Source organism: Perissodus microlepis, chromosome 10, assembly GCF_051167445.1.
Source record: "Perissodus microlepis isolate ML-2025 ecotype Zambia chromosome 10, ASM5116744v1, whole genome shotgun sequence".
Classification (NCBI taxonomy): domain Eukaryota; kingdom Metazoa; phylum Chordata; class Actinopteri; order Cichliformes; family Cichlidae; genus Perissodus; species Perissodus microlepis.
The window spans coordinates 13,133,178-13,156,349 of NC_140470.1; the positions used below are offsets into that span (position 1 = coordinate 13,133,178).

At 41.1% G+C, this 23,172-nt stretch overlaps 2 protein-coding genes and 2 long non-coding RNA genes across 10 annotated transcripts; 1 reads left to right on the forward strand and 3 right to left on the reverse strand.

Moving 5' to 3' along the window:
• Positions 1-1,183: 1,183 nt before the first annotated feature.
• On the reverse strand, positions 1,184-2,842 carry LOC146378968 (latent-transforming growth factor beta-binding protein 3-like). Its single transcript, XM_084941642.1, has 5 exons — positions 2,794-2,842; positions 2,414-2,572; positions 2,242-2,331; positions 1,984-2,112; positions 1,184-1,800 (listed from the first exon to the last, which is right to left on the reverse strand). The coding sequence occupies exons 1-5, from the start codon at positions 2,840-2,842 to the stop codon at positions 1,649-1,651; spliced, it is 579 nt and encodes a 192-aa protein (XP_084797768.1). The 3' UTR covers positions 1,184-1,648.
• A 907-nt stretch (positions 2,843-3,749) lies between these two features.
• On the forward strand, positions 3,750-5,157 carry LOC146378969 (uncharacterized). The gene is made up of 2 exons (XR_014801539.1): positions 3,750-4,295; positions 5,016-5,157. It is a non-coding gene; the product is annotated as an uncharacterized LOC146378969 (long non-coding RNA).
• Positions 5,158-7,822: 2,665 nt separating this feature from the next.
• LOC146378970 (uncharacterized) lies at positions 7,823-13,945 on the reverse strand. Of its 6 annotated transcripts, none has more exons than XM_084942186.1 (15): positions 13,042-13,945; positions 12,534-12,612; positions 12,192-12,307; positions 12,026-12,094; positions 11,489-11,863; positions 11,264-11,365; positions 10,813-11,045; positions 10,537-10,715; positions 9,824-9,941; positions 9,658-9,749; positions 9,435-9,549; positions 8,966-9,067; positions 8,597-8,764; positions 8,316-8,471; positions 7,823-8,084 (listed from the first exon to the last, which is right to left on the reverse strand). In XM_084942186.1, exons 3-9 carry the CDS (start codon positions 12,304-12,306, stop codon positions 9,875-9,877), a joined length of 1,140 nt encoding a protein of 379 aa, XP_084798312.1. In that variant the 5' UTR covers position 12,307; positions 12,534-12,612; positions 13,042-13,945; the 3' UTR covers positions 7,823-8,084; positions 8,316-8,471; positions 8,597-8,764; positions 8,966-9,067; positions 9,435-9,549; positions 9,658-9,749; positions 9,824-9,874. The 6 variants fall into 6 exon arrangements, with proteins under 6 accessions (XP_084798312.1, XP_084798313.1, XP_084798317.1 ...); XM_084942187.1 differs by lacking the exon at positions 13,042-13,945 and adding an exon at positions 12,780-12,905; XM_084942191.1 differs by lacking the exon at positions 13,042-13,945 and adding an exon at positions 10,037-10,441 and having other exon boundaries at positions 9,658-9,941; positions 12,534-12,896.
• Positions 13,946-20,506: 6,561 nt separating this feature from the next.
• Positions 20,507-22,854, reverse strand: LOC146378971 (uncharacterized). Of its 2 annotated transcripts, XR_014801541.1 has the most exons (4): positions 21,311-22,854; positions 21,146-21,222; positions 20,746-21,045; positions 20,507-20,646 (listed from the first exon to the last, which is right to left on the reverse strand). It is a non-coding gene; the product is annotated as an uncharacterized LOC146378971 (long non-coding RNA). The 2 variants fall into 2 exon arrangements; XR_014801540.1 differs by having other exon boundaries at positions 21,146-22,854.
• Between the last annotated feature and the right edge of the window lie 318 nt (positions 22,855-23,172).

A 23,172-nucleotide genomic window follows, 5' to 3' on the forward strand; every position in this document is an offset into this window, starting at 1 on the left:
GAGGCAGAGCAGTTCCCGTGCCAGACTGTTATACAGTTGGTCAGGATGCTCTCGATGGTGCAACGATAGAAGTTCACCAGGATGTCTGAGGACAGGTGGTTCTTCCTCAGAGTCCTCAAGAAGAAGAGGCGCTGGTGAGCCTTCTTGACCAGCTTGGAGCAGTTGGTCGTCCAGGTGAGATCCTCGGAGATGTGGACTCCCAGGAACTTGAAGCTGCTCACACGCTCCACAGCCGTCCCCTTAATGTGGATGGGTGGATGTGGGTCAGCATTCCTCCTGTAGTCCACGATGAGCTCCTTGGTCTTCTCGGTGTTAAGCAGCAGGTTGTTTGTGTCGCACCACTCAGCCAGACGATCCACCTCCTCCCTGTAGGCGGCCTCATCGTTGTCACTGATGAGGCCAATCACCGTGGTGTCATCTGCAAACTTAATGATGGTGTTGGAACCATCAGCAGGTCTGCAGTCGTGGGTGAAGAGGGAGTAGAGGAAGGGGCTCATCACACAGCCTTGTGGTACACCGGTGTTCATTGTGATGGTAGATGAGCAGTGGTTATCCAGCCGGACATGTTGGGGGCGGTTGGTCAGGAAGTCCAGTAACCATTTGCAGATGAGGGAACTGATGCCCAGGTCTGTCAGTTTCCTGATGAGTTGTGAGGGGTGGATTGTATTGAACGCTGAACTGAAGTCTATAAACAGCATTCTGGCGTAGGTGTTGTTGTTGTCCAGGTGTGAGAGGACAGAGTGCAGTGCGATGGAGACTGCATCCTCTGTGCTCCTGTTCTGGCGGTATGCGAATTGGTGGGGGTCCAGGGTGGGGGGGAGACAGGATTTGAAGTGTGCTAGGACCAGCTGCTCTAAGCACTTAGTGATGATGGGGGTGAGTGCTACTGGGCGGTAGTCATTGAGGCAAGATGGGTTGGAGTTTTTGGGTATCGGGACGATGGAGGTGGATTTAAAGCAGGCCGGTACCACAGCGTGGGCCAAGGACAGGTTGAATATGTCTGTCAGCACTCCTGCAAGCTCCCCAGAACACGCTCTGAGAACACGCCCGGGTATGCCATCAGGGCCTGCAGCCTTGTGGACATTGATCCTGCTCAGCACCGCTCCTACATCGGTGGGGGAGAGAGTCAGAGGTTGGTGGTCTGGCGTCACGTCTGCTTTGGTTGTGGTTGTGGGGTTCCCTCGCTCAAAACGAGCATAAAAGTTGTTGAGCTCGTTGAGGAAGGAGACATCAGAGGATGTCCTCATTGTTTGAATCAAAAATTCAAAAGAAGATAAAAGCAACTGGGAGGTCAATGACAAAAATCACAAAATGCACAATTTAAACTACAAAAACAGTTCAAAATAAAAAAAAATAATTACAAAATACTTTTAGCGCACAAATAAACAAACATATTCCTTATCTGTGTTGCAGATTTTTTTAAAATGTGGACTGGCCAATGAAAAAGGGGCTGACAATGATATGTTTTGTACATTTTATATTGTTATGACGTGGCTCCCGATGACAACATGTTTGTATGTTTACTGCGTTCACACAGTCCCATGTATGTACCATGAGAGAGGAGTGTAAGAGCTGCACGTGCTGGTTTGTTTGTGCACGCCGCGTAGATGGGGAGAGACGTAGCGGCACGCAGAGCAACGCACAGAGGTTACCGAGTTCTGCGACGGATGCACACGTTTGGCCTACGCGTGTGCACAAAGCCTTGCTTGCACAAGCACTTGTACGAGCCAGAAGTGTTCACACAGCGAGCGTTCTTGCATGGACTAACACGGACATCTGGTTCTGCACACTCGTCAATGTCTGGAACAAAGAAAAACAAGTATTCATTAGTGACAATGAGCCATAAAACAGAAATCCAAACATTAGTTGACAGAACAAAGTTATAATCTGCACATTGGCTGCTGTACATACACTAATAAGAGAATCTAGGACTCTAAAAGAATATGTGTATTTGCATTTTTGTAGTGTATATGTAGGACAGACCTATACAGCGAGCACGCGAGTAGTCTAGCCTAAAGCCTGGGTTACATTCACACATAGTGCCCAGGTAGGAACGGACACAGCGGCCATGTCCGCAGCTGCATTCGTCGGAATCTTCTTCTGAACTGTCACCTTTTCACAAAACGAACCAGGGGAAAAGAGAAAATGGGGGCAGAAAGAGGTAAATAAATAAGCCTTGTCTGAGGGCAGGAATGTTTCAGCTATCACTGATTTTTAACAAAAACCGTCATTGAGTGTCACCCGGGTTGTAATTGGGAAAAGCTGCCTGCAAATCCTGTTCCCCGTCTGACTCCGTCTCAAGATGCATCCCACACAGATGGCTGAACATTGCTGGGTAAAACAGATAAAATTCTTGTTAATTCAATAAATGGATTAAGTGCTAAAGAGGTCTGGCAAGTTTTCAGTAGCTCACCTGAGTTTCTGGGAGGGCAGCTGTTACACTCGGGCCCCCAGCCACGACCGAAGTGACAGCAGCACTCTGAATACGTCACCACCCAGTTCTGGGGCTCGCTGCAGATCCAGCCCTCCTCAATTCGCGTGAAGCACACATCCTTGTGAGCTGCAGTCCGATCTAGAGATGGAAAAAAGGATAAAAAACAAGTCGTGAAATTTTAACTGATCTCAGTGTTCAAGTGTATTTAATAAGAGAAGGTAAAGAATACTAATCTTAATATACAATATTTGAAAAAAGTCAGATTGGTTCACATTGCAAATTACACCTAAAAACAGTAAATGTACACTTTTATTTGTACTACAAAGTAAGCACACAAATACTTTACTATTTTTTTTTACAAGCTTGTAATATCTGGGAGTAACAAGCATCAGGCGCCCATTCAGACATGTATATCCATCTACACCATATGGACAAAAGTATCGGGCCACCCACACACTTAGACTACGTTCACACTGCAGGTCTTAATGCTCGATTCCGATTTTTATGTCTGCTTGTTCACACTACAAATAAAATGTGACAGCAAACGCACTCTAGTGTGAACGCTCAAAGCGGCCACATGCGCAAAAGAAGACGTCACACACAACGCGCTCTGTTTAGACTCAAACCAAACAGTATTGTTTGACTGATGGCCCTTAATATAAAGACTTGTTTCGGACTTTACGTTTCCCAATTTTGCTCTAAGTTATAAAGTTATTTTGTTATTTACATATGGCCTAATAATTACCCTTATTGCTGTTTTAGAGAGGAGCGGTGCTTCAAAGGATAGTCGCAGATTTCTGTCAGAATCTGCAGATTATACAGTATAAATGAAATGTTCACGTTTCTCCAACGTTGTCTTCCCAACAGTTTCACTAACATCTACATGGGATGGCCAGGAAGCGTTCGCGATGTCTTATCGGGCGCTTCTCCGGCGCTGATAATTGGCGTGTGACGGATTTAATGCGACTTGACTATTCAAACAGCAGTCGCTTTCTAAAACATCAGATATGTATCGGATTCAGTACCACATACGAAAGTGACCCAGATCGGATTTGAAAATATCGGATTTGTGCCATTCACACTGTCATACCATGATCGGATATGGGTCGCATACTGTACTGTAAATGTACGAAACACATGACAGGTTCGTTAAGTTTGTTAAGATTTCTTTTTCTTAATTTTTGCATTTTCTCCAGTTTTACAGACCTCATGTAAATATTTCATTTGTTATTTTTCAGAATGCCGAAAACACCGTACACAGAAGATTTTCAAATATGAAGAGATAGTAGACAGGAGAGTTGTAAATGTAAGTAATTTAGCCTGCTGTTGTGCAGATTTTTTTTGCGTCTTTGGACTTCCCGGATTTGAACTGTGCCTGACTGACTATCCATAAGCTTTTGTATTTGATGAATCTACACTAATTCAGCCACTGAGTCTGTATTTCGCTCCAAATAGGACATTAAATAAGAACATACCACCTGATACGACCTGGTCGTGCTGCCTTCCTGATGTTTACGTTCTTTAAAGTCCTCCTGACATCATGCTCAGAAGGAGTGATTGATGTGGAGGTGCTCCTTCCCATTCAGTAACATCTGCTTCAGTTAGTTTTGCTTGTGAGCCACAATGTAAGCAGTGTTGCTTTGCTGACATGCACTCGATGCTGGCAGTACAAGCATTGTAGTGGTTCTTATGTTTTTGTAAACTAATTGTATAATATATTGAGCCATTCAATAGTACACAAATGTTTATAAGCTCCTTTTTGTATGCAACTTGCATGTCTTTCTTAATTAATTGTTTGTTTATATCATGTTTTTCAGGAAAAAGAAGAAGTTAAAGTCAAGTGGAAGCCTTGCTCAACATGGTATGTAGTAACAACTTTGTTGGACGGGAACAGACATTCATATTGTTGATAAATAGTTATCACCTCAATTTGAATTCATGTATTTGGACTAAAGTAAATTGGGAGCTTTTAGCTATCGAGCTCCTCTTCTGTGAGGAGCTTGATAGCTGTCCACCTCCAAAGTCCATTATGAGTTTTGGAGGTGGACATGGTCAACACTTTTAAGAGTAGGCATAAGACTTTACTTCTTTATAGAGCTTATAGTTAGGGCTGGTTCAGCTCAGCCCTTAGTTATGCTGTAACAGGACCAGACTGCTGGGGGTTAGTGTCCCCCCCCTCTCTCTGTCTGTCTCTTTCAGGGTTATGCAGGCTCAGTATTGGTTGAAGATGCAGTCACGTCTCCTTTTACTGAAAACTCTCCCCCTCTCCCTCACCATCTGTAAACATACATGTCTCAGTAATGCAGTTCATGCATGTTACTAACTAAACTTCTTCCCTGGAGTTTCTGTGCTCTCTCATCCAGCAGGTTCCGATGGATCGTGGCTGCTGCTGTGGTCCTGCTTGACATCTACTACATATATTATTACTCTCTGACTTGATTTATATTACAGTGAAGGTGTATAAAGCATGACATGAATATAGAAGATATTTCATCCTAAAAAATTGTCATATGTCACAACCTAAATTATCCTATTTTGTGTGTGGTTGTCGTTGTTGTTTGTTATGTTTTTCTCCTGACAGTGGCAAAGTGTGGGATGACACATGGGAACCTGCGCAGTTTTACACACAGTAAACCAGGCACCACAGGTCGCAGAGATCGCACAGTTCACAGTTTGTAGTTCAGCATAAAAGTTCAAAATAAAATATTTACTATACATTTCAACCAGTGTCAGTCTCTGTTTCACTCTCTAATTGTGGCTTAAGTACCTAACACATTCATGAATCTGATCGATCAATAATATCTTCCCTGCACTCGATATCTCATAGTTTTACATATCAGCCAACATTATTGTCTACATCCTCATAAATATAGAAGTGACTTGCTTATTATAACATATTACAAGTTAAAGTAATACTGCACTGCACGTATAGTAAGTAACACCTACTGTGTATGGGAGCCTAAAGCAAAGTTAACTGCACCAGTACCAGCTTCAGAACATATTGTATATTATATGTTTCTACCTTTTTGTAATATGTCATGTTTAGATGCAGTGACAATTGCACATTTGGAGTTGTGGTCATATGTGGTTTTTATATATATATACACAGGGTATTAGAAAAAAATTGACATTTTTTGCTATTTTTCTTGTTTGTTTGCACATTATTATTGTGTACATATTACATATGTAACATTATTGTTAATATTATTATTAGATATCAAAGATACAATTTGATTAAGGGTTTTCCTGTCATAATTTCAATACAAATGCAATTACACACGTAAACAATAGGATCAAAATAAACTTTTAAAAAGTCTGTTGATCAAATGCTGATTTTCAAAACATTCTAGAGGAAAACAGAGATAAAATAATCTGAACAGTAACAGTGATCTGGGATGATGATGGAGGCTTCAATGGATTATTCTGTTTCAATCAATAGGTTCGTATCTATGACAATAATTTGATAAGTTTAACAGGTTGGTTTAGGCCTGGCAATACTGGAAATATTCACAAACTTTTGTTTTTGAAGAATGTTTATCTTTTTTGGGATGAAGCTATCTGGCAAAATGACACAGCCCTTTAACCTCATCTTTATGTCTATCATGTGGCTATGATACTGGATTTTGGTTTGATGCATATGCAGGTTACAGCTGGGGAATGGCAGTATGTTGTGGATTGATTTGGCATGTTCAACCACTGTTACACCAAACTCTCTCACTTATAACATGATAAAGGCCTCTTACTCAGTGTCATGGATTTTCTGTAGTTTTGGGGACACAGGGCCAAAGTCTGAGGCAATAAGTCAGATCAAAGAAGGCAATGTTTCTAAAATGGGAGTTTACTTATGTCATTATATATATCCAGGAATATGTGCCTGAGGATAGTTGTCATGAATTCAATATTAAATCAAAGTATTCCTTAATTACCACAGCTGACACGAGTTCTCCATAGTTGCCTGCTGTCTCAGGATCTGTCTCCAAAAAGGACCAGGGAGCGCTAACATGTTATGTTCTAAACTGATGAAGAAAATGCACATTAAACATAACATAAACTTACTGAGTGAAGTAATGTCAAGAGGATTCCTTTAGCTCCTATTGGGTTGGTTCCTTGATCAATGCAATACAGAATCATTCATCTGGTTTTATGTAATGTCCTTAAAACATGTCAAAATGAGGCTCACTAGTCTGTGTGGCCTCCATATGCCTGTATGACCTCCCTACAACACCTGGGCATGCTCCTGATGAAGTGGCAGATGCTCTCCTGATGGATGTCCTCCCAGACTCCAGGACTAAAGCATCTGCCCACTCCTGGACATTTTGTGGTGCAGTTGGTGGATGGAGCGAGACATGATGTCCCAGATGTCCTCAATTGGATTCAGGTCTGGGGAATGGGCGGGCCAGTCCTCAGCATCAATGCCTTCGTCTTGCAGGAACTGCTGACACACTCCAGCCACATGAGGTCTAGGATTGTCGTGCATTAGGAGGAACCCGGGGCTAACCGCACCAGCATATGGTCTCACAAGGGGTCTGAGGATCTCATCTCAGTACCTAATGGCAGTCAGGCTACCTCTGCCGAACACATGGAGGGCTGTGCAGCTCCCCAAAGAAATGCCACCCCACACCAAAACTGACCCACTGCCAAACTCATGCTGGAGGATGTTGCAGGCAGCAGAAGGTTCTCCACGGCGTCTCCAGACTCTGTCACAAGTGCTCAGTGTGAACCTGCCTTCATCTGTGAGGAGCAAAGTTGCCAATCTTTGTGTTCTCTGGCAAATGCCAAACATCCGGCATGGTGTTGGGCTGTAAGCACAACCCCCACCTGTGGACGTCGGGCCCTCATAACACCCTCATGGAGTCCGTTTCTGACCGTTTGAGCAGACGTGCACATTTGTGGCCTGCTGGAGGTCATTTTGCACAGCTCTGGCCTTTCTTTCCTACCCCACAGTACCTTCCCTTACCATTCGTTTCCTACTCTTTTACTTCTTCTTTGATGACGGTTGCCTTTCTAGATAAGCAATTTCATTTGCTCTGGGGCGAGTCACTGGCTCGGGTGCATTCCGGGACTGTCAGTTCACCAGTGTGCTGGCATGCTTCTTAAAAAACACACCACTACAGCAAACATCTCAATTGTACTTGTTGATTTCTTCGACAAAACACTGAACAAAAAATTTACTTGTGAGTGTGCTGCCTGGTGCTTTTAAATTTTGTGATAATTTGAGCAGCCCAGAAAGCATCCCATAAATTAAATTATGTTATCGTATCTGAACATGTACACTAGTCATTAAATTAGATGGGAAAGAATGATTCAGGGTAAACAACTGCACCAAGGAAATTCCATTTTTCTTCTCAAAATGTAAAATGTCTGTTGAAAAATCACATTAAACAGAGATGTGATTAACTTTTTATTTTACCAAACATAACATCAATGATGACACAATCAGTCTTCATCAGAAGTGCTCAAATCACTCTCAGTGGCATCGTCTGGAATGTCCTCCTCCTCCTCCGAGTCCATTTCCAGGAGTGGTTGGTGGCTGAGGATTCTCTTGTACACGTCCTTTACTTTGAGCATTTCAGCTTTCAGTTCACTTTTTTTTTAAAAACCAGGCTACAGAGTCCCTTCTGTGCATCCTCCGACATGCCAACAAAGGAGGCTGTAAAAAGAACAAAACAAATAAATATAAGTAAAAAAAAAAAACAAACAAAAAAAACCTCACCTCATAAACACAAGGAATTAGGATCCTGTAATTAAACATTTTTTTTAAAGGGAGAAGGCAGTGTTAGCTAGCAATCTAGATATAGGTAAAAGATCCAGTAAGACTTTAGCATCTGCTCTTATTTTCAATCGATTCATCAAAAAATTAATAAATAAAAGATGTGCTTACAGTCTGAGGAGATTGTCCCCAACACCACAGATCACATTCGCAACACTGTCCAGTGATGCTGCATCTCCCTGCAAAGGATCATCTCCTCCTCTCTCAGGCGCCTCACAGCCATCACCTTCTCAAAGACCTTTCTCTTTGTCCGGAGGTCAGCAGCAGCTACAGTTTAACAACATCAGATGGGAAAACATAGTAGCATATTATGATTCAAGAACAAAACATTCAACTACTGCTCAGATACTGGGAGTTTGTTTAAAAAGGATATTTAGAAATCAAGAGCTTACGTTCACTTGTGCTCTGCCAGGGCCAAATGTCGGTCAGCATGAGGGCATCACTGGATACGATTTGCTTTGTTGGTTCAGCGAGCTTGTTGTAGTCGTCAACAGCAGCCGCCAAGCGTTTCTTCTCAACTAAGATGACCTTGCGAATTCTGTGTCGCCTCTTGTTGCCATCTGTAAATAATCATAAAAAATTCACACCTTCACATAATGTATATAGTTACATTTTAATCTACACTCATCAATTTGTTTGCTAGAACAAATCACATCCAGCTTAAACAAACCTGGATCTGATTTTATTCTGTTTACAAAGTAGCTGTACAAGCTGTACAAACTAAGTATCAAACGGTCCATTTCAAAGAAACTGGGACGTACCATTTTGTCTGTAAAGACTTTGTGTTCGCACTCTGATGACGACGACAAGCTCCTCTATTCGTGCCTGCAACGCTCCAAGGCTGCCATCAGTTTGATCACTTTCTAAGTGAGAGGAATATTAATCAGAATACAGGATGAGTAACAGTCACCAAACTACAGTGGACTCTGTAATCACTGACTTGATGACATTCATTATAAGACATCTGGAGCCTTCATGTGCTGCATTATCATGAGATAACAAGTATGTTGGTGTTCAGGTTTATAAAACCAACTAGTACGACATCATTTCAACCCAGGTTCTATCCAATTTGATGAAACGCAACAACTCTGCCATAAATTCTGCTTTTACAAGGCTTCTTTTTCATTGTTTGTTGACACTGTCAGAAAGATCTTAATTCTACCTTAAGTTCTTTAATGAGGCCATGGTGGGTCCTATTGTTATACACGAGTGCATTATATTGAGACTCACCTTCAGCCCATTTCTACACATCGGCCACCCATTGCTGCAGTGTGTCGTCATCCACACCCAGCTCATTTTTGGTCGCATTCAGGCTCTCCACTTGTTCTCTAAGGATCCTTATGATCTAAGAATACATTAATAAATGTCATTCATATTGACATTAAAAGAGTACTGGTGTTTTCCCCCATTACCACACACATTAAAATGGTTTTTGAAAAAATAAATAAATCACCTTTAGATATCTCTGGCTCAAAGTGCGGCCCAGTTGTTCCACTTTCCTTTTGTTCCAGCCCAAAGCCAGGAGGGTCAGCATGTCTGTTCGCCCTGCATTTCAGTTAGTATACAAATAAGAATTAATGAGCAGGAGACTGAGTGGAATCTCAGACACGGACACATACCTGCTTTAGACATGTACTTCGTTGTGATGGCCGCCCTAGACAGGAAACTGTTTACTTGTTCCACCTCTTCTCCAACTGTTGAACCGGCCCCATCCTGAAACGCACCTCCCCATTTGATCTATAGAAAGGAGGTCACAATACATGACTGCTGAATTCATTCAACCTTATAACAAAATGTCTCAAACTAATCCAAAACTACAAGCTGCAGTACACCTCGCATTTCCAAGTGTGAGCCTTTGCATGCATGACGGAGAGAAAAGGAAGCATTGACAAGAGGTTCCTCAGCTCAGGGCACTGCTGAGCCACCTTGGTTAAATAGGGGAAATATTTACAGGCCACATCGGAGCAAAGGAACGTAATATGTCCCAGGACGTTAGCTGCCAACTCCCTCTGGAGAAAAAGGGGGTAAGCAAAGATCTCCCCTCGAAACATGTTCAATGCAGCTAAGAGGACTCCGTGGCGACAAACAGCTATTTCCATGCCCTCTTCATCCAACTTCCCAGTGGACTTTTTGGACGACTCCTTTGCTGCAGTCCAAGATGAAGATCCGCACAACCCTTTCCCTGGGACCTATACACTCCCCTTGCACTTCAGAGCAAGTTCCCCTGCTCTGAAGTGCTGAACGAACACAGTGACAGTTGTTTGAAAAGAAACATTAAAATACATTTTTCTACAAATCCATATTTGACTTATGTACACAATGCATAACGTACCTTGCATTAGACTGAAAGTGATAAAGCTTGCGGTTTCCATCAACTGAGACGGCAAGCATGTCTGGAGTGCAGGCAGGGCAGCTAAAGCATGGCTCCTTGCACATCCTGTCCACCTCAAACTTTACAGCACTCCACTCCAAGAAACTTTTACTGAAGGCATCAGCTGATATTCGGCCAGTCTTTTACATAGAGGACATACAACAGAATATTCAAGGACAGTCATCATAAACATTGATTTGCACAATTTCCTTAAACTTGGCAAATTTAGAAACTCACCCTTCCAAAATGGGCTGTTCGTTCATCCAGCACTTTGACAAATGCCTTAAGTGACATCCCTGGTGCAGCCTTCTTAATGTCATAGAAAGACTGAAAGACATCCATTGAAAACAGGGTGCAGAAATTTAAGGTGCCAGGCCAATATCCACTACCCAGGATGTCCTTAACTGAGGGGGACCACATTAGGCCACAGCTGGTGCAGCTCACCACTGGCAGTGCAAGGTTATAACGGCCTTTAGAAAGGATAAGGATAAATTCAGTCATGGCTCAAAGCATTCATTTTTTTCATGTTGTTTTCAAATCGGTCTGGTAAATCCAAATGACCTTTGACAGGTGCCCACATATACTGCGGGCCGAGGGTAATTCAAACCAAGATAGCAATGCACAATTTGCAATAAAACCTCCAAACACATCTATTGTGTATGTAGTGTGTGACAAAAGGGCAACTTACCATTTATGGTTACAAGAGCCACAATTGCGCCGGGTGAAACCTCAACGTTACCTGCTGGGCAGTCACACACATGGTCTGGCCTTTGCACAGGCAACAGCCGAACTAACATTAAAACACACAATATATATAAAAAGAATTAGAAATTAACTGATACACAATAAATATACAATAACAGCACCCACTCATAGTACATAGCAAGAAATGCATAAGACTTAAAAACCGTACCTATTGGCTTGTGAAACTCTGATGTAGGCTGCAAAAACCCTCCTGTTACTGCCTCTCTGCTGTGCAGGACAAAGCGTGTGTGAACTGCAATATCACAGTCAGCACAAAGGAATGGAAGAGGCAGGCAGTCCAGACACCTCACAACTACTTGTTTGCCACACTGACACACACGGTGTGACTGTGGATCCAGAGTAGCTAACATATTGTCTATAAGACAAGGCCTGGCCTCTTTCCACTTTTGCGAGGACACCATATTTCTGATCGCCCAGTGAGTAGCAGCTGATTCAGATGACGTCTCACAAGCCATGGCTGCGTCCTCTTCTCCATCCTCCAACATCTGAAGGAGCTCCTGATGAAGCACCTCAGTTCCATACACTAACAGAAAAAAAATAAAGAAAGGAAGAAACTCTTCCACAAAGTGAAAAACACTCTAGGCAGTATGTTTCTTAGGACTGCACAAAAGTCCTGCATAACTCAACTATAACAACAAATATAAAAGTAAACAGAAATCACAATATATACAAGAAGGTAAAGTACCTTTTGTTGGGTTGACACTGGCAACATAACTAGGTTCTTCACGTGGACATTGATGCTGATCTCTGAACACTGGGGGGAAAAAAAGAGATTGAAGAATATTTACTTACTGAAATTCTTTGGTGAAAACAAGTTGTGAGATAAAATCAATGGTTGTGTGAACACTGACCACGTGGCATGCAACTAGTACTTCGACTGGTTGATGGTCTGAGGAATAAAATCTCCCTGTCTGTCACGTGTTTTCCAGCGCACTGGTCTTGGCTGAGGTTCACTCTGTGCATCATTCTATGCAATTAACAAGGAAAAAAGGGAACACCTAAAATACAGTCCATGATTAAAGCAAAGATTATCAAACATCTTAAGTTAACCAACTTAATTTGACATAAACTTATATATACACACATATATAAAAATTTATTAAAAAAAATTCAAATAATATAACGTTTACTCCGTACAAAATATTAGACAAGCGTGTTCCCTCTTTAACAACTGTTTCCACTAAAAATTTTACCTGCATATCTTGAAGGAGTTCGTCAGCAGCCTGAAGCTCTTCCTCCAGCTCGGGATCCTCTGAATCACTCATTTTCAAGCTAAAGAGGAAAGAGATTTTTGCAGAACTCCGTGACATAAACACATAACTAACGCAATTCAAATGATTTTCAGTCTTGGCGCTCCGGTTAACGTTAGCAATTAACGTTAGCATCATCAGTTTATAAAGAGCTAGCAGAACTCTTAGCGCAAAAACTGCTTTACGCACCATGTGAGGGTATTTTGCAACACACAAGTCCTTTAACGTTTGTAATAGATTTAATCCATCATCGTTGGATTAAATGGCTAATGCTGCAGTAGCCACGTGTAGTCATTACCTAGCAAGCATGCTGACAGCAGCTGTAGCCATTTTTAAATGCATTAAACCGTTTCCGAGATCAGTCACCTCTGTTTGTTTGAAGCTTTTATGAAAAACAAACTTTGAAACACACATCAAGGTATTACTTTAAATATATGTATTTTTTACATACCTGCATTAGAATCAATCAGTTCCGCCTCATTTTCTTATTCTTATAAATAGGTCTCTCCATTCTCCCATCATCCTTTGCTTACACAGGTTGCGTCTGATTGGTTGGAGCCGAGCACGTCCAAAACTAACAGGAGTGGTGAATGACTCTATAAATGTGTTTTACGTGTGAAATGAAAATAATAAACCTAACAAAGGATTATGTACGTTAAATCTGAGCACTTTCAGCTCGTGAATCACTTTGGAAAACACTGTGTGATGGCCACAACATGAAGCGATTTTATTGTTGAATTATCAGTGATACTTTCATGTGTTTTTGTTGAGAAATGTTAACGATGTCATTAAAAGAAAGCATTAAATTAGGGAGAAAAACCGTTCGCGGAGAGGGTCCCCGGTTCTCCAGTTAGATTGAGATTCACAGCGTCATGTTTCGCTGTGACGGAGTTATTATTGGAGTAAATGGACGGCTGGAGCCTCTGCTCGAAGCGTCTCTGATCGCCGCAAGCGGGTTCATATTGGAATGAATTGACAACCCACAGCGTCGCATAAAAACGTGGAAGGGTACCTTTAGCGTCAGCATGAGAAGTTAAGGGACGTGACAAATCGTCAGTATTTTACGTGTCGGGGGTGAGAACGGGTTGTCTTAGCAGTAGGATTTACATGAAAAGAGAAACAAATTAAGTTTGAGTGAAAATGTACATTTTTTGCACTCTCTGGTCGACTGACTCAGTGAATCAAATGACTCAACAAACACGATTCACTTTGGTGAGTGACTCATTAAAACTCGATTCAGTAAAAAGAATTAAATTTACCATCACTAGCCCTTTGTTTGGCCTGCTAAAATGGCGCCCCGGCGGCCACGCCCCCTGCCGTGACATCATGTTCCAAAGCCCCATAGAATAGACAATAGAACCAAATTTAAAAAAAAAGAAAAAAAAAGAATGTTGTTGTTACATTATGTTATGACATCATCATGATGTCATAACATGCCTTTGATCTGTGAATCCTTAAATCCGGGTAAGAAGCCCAAACTGTCATGCAGTTTACTTGTAACATTTGAGATTGCAGCATTCAAAGGTCCGCCTGAGAAAAATTTTAAAATAGTTGAATCTTTAAGACAGTCACTTCATCAACACTCTGACATGTCTCAGAGTAAAGACAGCAAAAGCCAACAAGCTTACGCTGGCTTTACTACAATGGACGACCAAAATCCAGAGCCAAACTCTGATGAAAGACATTTCCAGCTTCCACTCAAGAGGAAGCGAGGCCCGAATTCTGTTGCACAGAATTGCAGAAGTGACGACAGCTGCTCTCCACCAAGGAAAAAAAGACGTATTTGTGAAGAAAAGAAAAGAAAATACAGTCAGATTTCCAAAGGCAGCAAAAACAACTCTGAGAGCTACTCTCCAGAGAGAAAGAGGATGAGAGTAGACACTGAGAAAAAAGAAACAGCAGTGACTCGGACCATCCAAAAAAGTTCTTCTTCAAGGACTATCCAACTCCAAGTTCAGAAAAAGAACAATATGAACTTGAGTAATACCAAAAACTCTCAAAATACTCCAAAAGACAACAAGAGACCAGGACAAGCACCAGTGACACAGAACATCCAAAAAAGTTCTTTGTCAAGGTCTATCCAGGACCAAGTTGAGAAAATGGATGTTACGACCTCAAGTGATACCAAAACCTCTGATAACACTCCAAAATACAACAAGAGGCCAGGACAAGCACCAGTGACACAGAACATCCAAAAAAGTTCTTTGTCAAGGTCTATCCAGGACCAAGTTGAGAAAATGGATGTTACGACCTCGAGTGATACCAAAACCTCTGATAACACTCCAAAATACAACAAGAGGCCAGGACAAGCACCAGTGACACAGAACATCCAAAAAAGTTCTTTGTCAAGGTCTATCCAGGACCAAGTTGAGAAAATGGATGTTACGACCTCGAGTGATACCAAAACCTCTGATAACACTCCAAAATACAACAAGAGGCCAGGACAAGCACCAGTGACACAGAACATCCAAAAAAGTTCTTTGTCAAGGTCTATCCAGGACCGAGTTGAGAAAATGGATGTTACGACCTCGAGTGATACCAAAACCTTCGATAACACTCCAAAATACAACAAGAGGCCAGGACAAGCACCAGTGACACAGAACATCCAAAAAAGTTCTTTGTCAAGGTCTATCCAGGACCAAGTTGAGAAAATGGATGTTACGACCTCGAGTGATACCAAAACCTTCGAAAACACTCCAAAATACAACAAGAGGCCAGGACAAGCACCAGTGACACAGAGCAGCCAAAAAAGTTGGACGCCAAGCACTATCCGACTCCTAGTTAAGAAAATGAACAATCTGACCTTGAGTGAAACCTCTGAAAACACACCAAACGCACCAAAAGACAACAAGAGGCCAGAACCAGCAGCAGGGACACAGAGCAGCCAAAAAAGTTGTTCGCCAAGCACTATCCGACTGCTAGTTCAGAAAATGAACAATATGACCTTGAGTGAAACCTCTGAAAACACACCAAACACACCAAAAGACAACAAGAGGATAAAATAATAAGCAAGAAAAAGAGGAGGCCAGTACTACCAAACCAGAAAATCCAGAGGCCTGAGATGACAACTTCAACTCTGTCTCCTATAAAATCAAAGTTATATACAACTAAATATTAACAGTTACTTCAACTCCCTAAACATAAATTTTAAAGCATATTTGCTTTAATATTTAATTGTGTATACATTTGTCATCGGCTCCACCCCTCCCAACCGGTCGCGGCAGATGGCCGCCCCTCCCTGAGCCTGGTTCTGCCGGAGGTTTCTACCTTTTTAAAGGTAGTTTTTCCTCCCCACTGTCGCCAAGTGCTTGCTCATAGGGGATTGTTGGGTTTTTTCTTTAATTCAGTTCAGTTCAATTCATTTGTATGTAAATACTGTTGAATTGAATTGAACTGAATTAAAGAAGATTTATAGGAGACAAAGTAAGTCACAGAGTGAACCAGGGTATTATAACATCTTACCCATGAAAATAAAAAATTGCATTAACCAAAACATCTGTTGTCTGAACCTGTAATTTTGTCTCATTTAAAACATGTAAAAATGTCAAATTAGAACAATCTAACAGCAGAAATAAAAATGTTTACATGCTGCTTGAAAACATTGTTCTGTGAATGATATCTACTGTATCTGTGCTGTTGATGCCTTTTGAAAGCATTCCTAATAGCATCTATCAAGTAATATGCCTTGCTCAATGGTTCATGGAAGTATTAACAGTTTTGGTAACTGACTTTGTAAATTGAAATTCTACAGCCTTACACTAGTAAACGCTTGTGCTACACACGGAAGACAGGTATAGTCAGCTCAGTATCCAGTGGGAAGTTTTCTCTTTGGCATCCACAGATGCAACAGCTCATAACTAAATGGTGCAAACAGAGGTGAATCCACCTAAGCAGCACTTGTACGATTGCCCTCCGGCTCCAACTCCCGGTAAACTGAAGACAGATTCAACCATCTGTGTGTTGAAAAATATTAATGAGTCCACACCGCATTTTCTTCTTAGTAATAGCCATGTAACAATAGAAATATAGAAACAGTAATTAATCAGATTACTAGTTACTGAAAAAAGTAACGGCCGTTATTCCCATCACTGATAATGACACGATTATTTGCATTTCCACTACTTATAAACTAGTGTCAGTATTTAATGATCAATATCCACAAATAAGAATTGGAAATAAATGGCACTGGATAAGCACAAATCTGACTGAGAACTTAAACTTCACCTTAATTTTTCTGTCTGTCCTGCTCACATCTCCAATGTTTGTACACGTTGTCATTAGCGTGTCTTCACTCAGCCACTCCACATCGGCCACACCGCTTTACTAACTAAAACACTGGTGTCGGCACATAAGGACGCCGTCATAACCCGTCAACGACACTGATTAGCGTTTATATGAATGTGAGTGGCATCGTTGGCTGGAGCAGCCAGTTACCGGTCACTCACTGACTCACACTCCAAAACAGCACAGAATCAATTGTTATGTATTTATTTTAATTCCAGGTTTGATTTTTTTCTGTTTTGTTTTGGGGGGTTTTGTGCGCAGTGCAGATTTTGTGCGCAGTGCAGATTTTGTGTGCGCGGAGACCGTGTCAGCAGTGCGCAGTTTAGAGGGAAAAGTGCAGACAGATGCTTTATCCTTAACACTTTTTATTAGCCAGCTGTAATAAAGATCCGGTACATGGTAGGTGGCTATAATTGCAGGCAGATAGAAGCAAAGTGATGAATATTGTTTTGGGACATTTAATTAATTAATTCTTAATGTTTGAAAGACCACAGATAATGAATTAAAAGGAAAACTGTTGCAGGTTATGGATGCGAGTGGAAGTGGTCCTCTGTGACATGACCACTGGGACAGAAGACTGGGCAGCTGAGCACTCCTCTGAAGCAGTACAAAGTACAGAACTAACTGAACCTCCATCCGCTATATAAATGTGATATTAAAATAATATTAATACAAGAAATACAAACTTCTAATTCTAATGATTTCACAAAGCTCAAATAGCTCCATGTGCTTGCTGATTATATTGTAGATGGATGACTTTCCTTACACACTTGGAAAAATGAGACATTAAATTTAAATGAGATGTCTGTTCCCCCTGATGTAACCCAGCTCTGAAATAATTTGTCAAACAAAACAACAACAAAAAAAACGCGTTAGCTTGTGTAAATCTGAACACATCTTCTTCAAGAGTGCAGTGCAGTGTACAACAACAACAACAAATCATCAATCTGTCGATCCACTCGACATCTATCAATTAAAAAAAAAAATAAAGTAAGCTTTAAATTTCCAGTTGAACAGATCCCACCGGGCAGTCCTTTTCTTTTAAAAATAGTCCCTCCTCTTCTTCTCCTGTCCTGTGTTTCCTACATCCTTCTCCATCTCTGAGTGATGTTATCTCATAGTCTTTTCTCTCCCTCGGTAATACTACAAATGTACATTCAGCTAGCTGGCACACTGTGTGACCGTAACTGCACAGAAGCAGTCTGTTTGCTGATATTTGTTGGAGTGTTTAGAAGGTTACATGTGTATTACTGTTAAAGTATACAATCAAGAGAGAGTTTCACTTGTTTGTTTTTGGAACTTTGTTTAAAGTTGTAACTTTCACTGGTGTGATATCTCACCACTAGATGTCAGTAGAGTACAGACTGCAGTCAGCTGAGTTCTGTTGTCTTACCCCCTCTAAAGTGCATAATCCTAGCAATGGTGGCTGCAGGAGGACGAAAAACTGTGACTGGTTGATCCATATGGAGTGCAGGCTGTCAGTCTGCTCTTTACCTGAGCTCTGAATAGAGCTTTGTTAGTTACTGAAGGCCATTTCTGTCGAATGACAGCGATACTGAGCTGAGTTGCTGAGTTTGTCCTGAACTTCTTTTGTTGGTAAGTGCTGCTGTTTTTGTCACTGTAAGCCTCTGTTAGCTGGTGTTAGTAAAACTTTCATTGTTGGACGCTTAGAGAATAAATCCTCAAATGATGTGCGGGTATCACACTGTTTACCAGAGGGAAAGTGTGATTTTCTTAGGAGACTCAGTGATAATATTAGCTGGCAAAATGTTAGCTTATAACCAGCTGGTGTTGTTGTTATTAAGCCAGGTCGTTGTCAGCTGTCTGGAGGGTCACATGTCTAATCTTCTGACAATAAATAAGTGCGAAAATGTCTGGAATCGTTAATAAAGAAATTTGGGACAGTTGTTAAATTGTATAACTCTCTCAATGCTCTCTACCTGACCACCTAAAATTGAGCCTTCTGATAATATGATGTAACTGAGATTCATTATGGTCAGCAGAATTTCTTTTTATTGCTGAATGTTGGAGGCACTGCCTTTCAAAGCAGAGACGTCGCCCTGATAGGATGATCGCTCTGCTGCAAGGCTGACTCAGAGAGCAAGTTTAGAATAACCAGTTAACCTAACACATATGTCTGTGGATGTGGAAGGAAACCAGAGCACTGAGAGAAAACCTACATAAAGAAAAGGGAACAGATGGGCTGTGGATCTTTGTGCCCTTTACCACCATGCCAAGTACCAAATAATCATATAGCCCACTGTAGAGTAGCCAAATGTGGTAAAAGATATTAATTATTTTTCATGTATTAGTATTAGTAATGTTGAAAGACACATGTATATTTAACAGGCTGTATCACCTTTTTTAAAAAAAAATAAAATTCAGATTTGTTTTGCAGCTCTATATAGATTCTTTTTGGCCACTAAAATGCTCAAAAATGATATTTTGGGAGCACAGGTTGCTCACCCCAGAAGTGGAATAGCTACTTCTGAGGAAAAACGTTCTGATTTGGCTTTCATGAAGACCAGAAAACAAAGAAACCCGAGTCTGACTACATGATTGTCCAACAATCATAATATTCTGGTTGTAAGGAAATGTACTCAAAGGAGAGTTCATGTATAAACCAAGAAGAATAGTGAAAAATATCTGATTTCAAATAGTGGGTTAATCAATGGAAGAAAAAAAATGTAAGAAATTTAAGCACAGAAACAACTTGTTAAAATTGTGTGTGTGTGTGTGTGTGTGTGTGTGTGTGTGTGTGTGTGTGTGTATAAGCAACTGTTGTGCTATGAGGTACTCTGACGTCACCACTCAGTAGCATATTGCCTTTAGTGTGTTGACTAAAACCACAATATGGGCAGATAAAACAAGGAGTCATTCTGACCTTCATCTACAGGTGGATGATCTAAGATCATTTAATCACATAAAATAAAACTCAGTGAATTGTAAACGGATGTAAATAAAAGCTTGAATATGCATTTAACTTATAATGTGACCACTGTTTGTTTTTAACAATCGAATGCTCTCTGCTCTCTCGTCTTCAGCTTGTTCAGAATGCTGTAGCCCGACTCTTGACAGGCACTCGTAAACGTGACCATATTTCCCCAGTCTTGGCTCGTTTACACTGGTTTCCAGTATGTTCCAGAATTGATTTTAAGATTTTATTGCTTGTTTGTAAGTCTCTAAATGGATTAGCTCCCTCGTAGCTCTCTGATCTTTTAACTAAAAACACTGCAAATAGAACTTTTCAGTCAGCTGTTACATTGCTTCTGATTGTTCCTAAAGCACAGAGGAGACCAAGCGTTTGCCTGACCCTTTGGAACAGTCTGCCTCTTCAAATTAGGACGTCTCCACCACTTTAAATCCCATCTGAAAGCACATTTCTACTCCCTAGCTTTTAATTGTGACTGAGTTTTTGTTTTGTTCTCTTTAGGTGTGTTTGTTTTACTTTTTGCTTTGTATAGCACTTTGGTCAACCTCTGTTGTTTTTAAATGTGCTTATAAATAAACTGATTGATTGCTTGCTTGAATACTATAAAGTGTGTGAATGGGGGGAAAAATACATTTTGGTTGTGTTGTTATGGGTGTCCTTCAGTTTATTTCATACAAAGGATGAATAATGAAGAAAAATATTCTCGATGTTTGCATTTTTATTGTTAAAAACATCTCAAGATGGTGCTCAGGCACATTTCCATAACAGATGGTGTAAGATCTTCATGCAGTACTGGTGAGATGATCGGTGGGACAGAAGGTTAGGCAAGTGGACACTCCTCTGTAGAAGGAAAAATGGAAAGTGTAAGGTGATCAGTGCACAACATCACTGTATTCCAAGCTGTTTTTATATAGAACTTCACCACCAATGTAAAAGTACCGCTTTTAGGAAGAAGGACAGTATTTTCAGGAAGGATGCCGGTCTGCAAGCAGAACTGCCTGAACTTCTCCTGCACCTCATCGCTGAGGTCCAAACTACGTCCTGTGAAACCACGTGATGTAAATCTGCTGCAGTGGGTGTAACTTTGCTAAACGGTTTACTGAACACAGCTAAATGCAACTTTACCAAATAGTCTGTTAATGACAAAGGTTTCATTCCCTCTGGTGTTGAAGGAATAGGTCAGGGCGTACTCATCATACTTCACATCAACCATAAGCATGTCACTCACATACCCCCAGTCTGACAAAAAGGAAAAAAGCAGAAGAGAATATGTGAAAAAATAATACTGGATGATGATGATGGAAAATTATTCGTTTCCTCTCTTTGTGGGCGTACTCACGCCGACTCTTGTATGTGAATTTTCCAGGCACCTCGGTCTTGTTGGCTAAATTCTCCATTTCCTGACATGTATCATTACTGTCGCAAAGACATCACATTAATCTCCAGTGTAAATATTTTAATGCTATTCAAATGATATTTGCTCTGTCTGTCCTCTCGCACTCACGTAAGACTGAAGAACGACAACTCAAGACCTCCATCTTCAGTTGGCATAATGATGGCCGTGCCGATCTTCATATTGGCTTTGCGACTGACAAACCACTGGCCATTAGAGCAAATTCCAGTCCGGTACCACTTACCTGCCATCTGTGGACACACAAATGGAAAGCATTGAGAATTAGACAGAAGCACAAGAGCTGTTTGTTGTAACACAGAATATGTATTATCACACAAAATCCAGCGTGAAACATAACCACATAACATAAATGGTGAAGTCATTATAAAAGTAAATTGTGCAAAGGTTAGCCTCCCGTGTAGACTGCTAAACTGTCTTGGAGGGGGGGGGGGGTCCCTGCTTATCCCTGTTAGATAACCTCCAGTACCCCCTTTCCATGGCCCTAAGATAGAGACATGGTTATGAAAATAGATGGGTGGTAAAATAAAAATGATTATCAATGATTCTTACCGCCTGTAAATCAAAGTCTGCCTGAGGTAGGATTTCAGAGGAAGAAATCCCAGAAGGGTGCGAAGTGAAGCCATAGCTGCTGATAAGTGGAGAAATGATGATGGAGGAGATCGCAAATGAAGATCTGGAAGTTGCTGCCTGGTGACTCTTTATATAGAAGAGTGAGATTATCTCCCCACCAACAGCTGCACTTATACAAAACCCCAGGTTCTGTGACGGCTTTGAACATGTGACATTTTATGCAAACACTTGGTCAGTTTCATAACCACAAAGTTTCAAGTTTCTGGGTGTGCACATAGACACAGACCTCCAATGGAGCTCTAACACCTCTGCGGTCTTAAAGAAGGCCCAACAGCGTCTCCACTTTCTGAGAATCCTCAGAAAAATGGACCTGAAGAAGGAGCTGCTGACCGTCTTCTACCGCTGCTCCATTGAAAGTGTGCTGACATATTGCATCGGTGTGTGGTTCTCCAGCTGCACCACAGCACACAGAAAGGCACTCCAGAGGGTCATCAACATGGCCCAAAAAATAATTGGACATCCTCTTCCCTCCCTGAAGGACCTGTACAGCACTCGCTGTCTCAAGAGGGCACGCAGCATCCTACGGGACTGCACACACCCAGGACACCGGGTGTTTAAGCTGCTGCCGTCTGGCAGGAGGTTCAGGCTGCTGAGGTCCCGAACAAATAGACTCAAGGACAGCTTTTACAACAGGGCAATAGCCCTGATCAATGTAAATAGCTGACCTGACTGGATACCTCCCTGGACTTTTTTAGGGGGGAGGTAACAATGTTTAAAACAATAACAATAATATTTATATTTATAACAAGGTGCAATAATAATTAATGTGCAATAATAACAGTGTGCATAACACATACACTTATTCTTCTTTTTTATACTAAGTTAATATACTGTGTTGTGTTGTTTGTTGTGTTGTGATGTGTCATATCGTGTCGTGTTGTGTTATATGTAGTGCCGACGTAGGACAGTTTTTCCAATTTCATTGTACTACTGTACTATGTATGACTGTGCAATGACAATAAAGAGTTATCTTATCTTATCTTATCTTATCTTATCTTATCTTATCTTATCTTATTCCTGCAGGGGCAGAATTGTATCCACTGTGTGAGAGGTGAATGTCAGACAGTTGTGGTGTTTCGACAGAAGAACGGAGACGGCTTGGTTTATAATGGAACGTGTATTCAGCAGTAGTTCGCCATTCAAAACATATCACAATACACTTCACTTCTTCTATCCTTCTATCACTATTAGTCACAGAGCCCCCTACTGGTAACTGAGTATATGTTCATATTCAGTCCCCCTTGTAAAGCAACCCTTCACCATCTCAGCAGTGTATGTAAACATAACATCTCTCCTCATTCTCACAGAATTCTACTACCTCA

Excerpts from the sequence above, each read along its gene's own strand:
- LOC146378968 (XM_084941642.1), bottom strand. The coding sequence starts at position 2,842 with ATGTCTGAATGGGCGCCTGATGCTTGTTACTCCCAGATATTACAAGCT. Across the intron at positions 2,573-2,793 it reads CTCCCAGATATTACAAGCTT|ATCGGACTGCAGCTCACAAG; the intron begins GTAAAAAAAAAT and ends TTCCATCTCTAG. Across the intron at positions 2,113-2,241 it reads TTTTCCCAATTACAACCCGG|GTGACAGTTCAGAAGAAGAT; the intron begins GTGACACTCAAT and ends TTTTGTGAAAAG.
- LOC146378970 (XM_084942186.1), bottom strand. The coding sequence starts at position 12,306 with ATGATGCACAGAGTGAACCTCAGCCAAGACCAGTGCGCTGGAAAACAC. Across the intron at positions 12,095-12,191 it reads TACTAGTTGCATGCCACGTG|TGTTCAGAGATCAGCATCAA; the intron begins GTCAGTGTTCAC and ends TTTTCCCCCCAG. Across the intron at positions 11,864-12,025 it reads CAGTGTCAACCCAACAAAAG|TGTATGGAACTGAGGTGCTT; the intron begins GTACTTTACCTT and ends TTTTTCTGTTAG.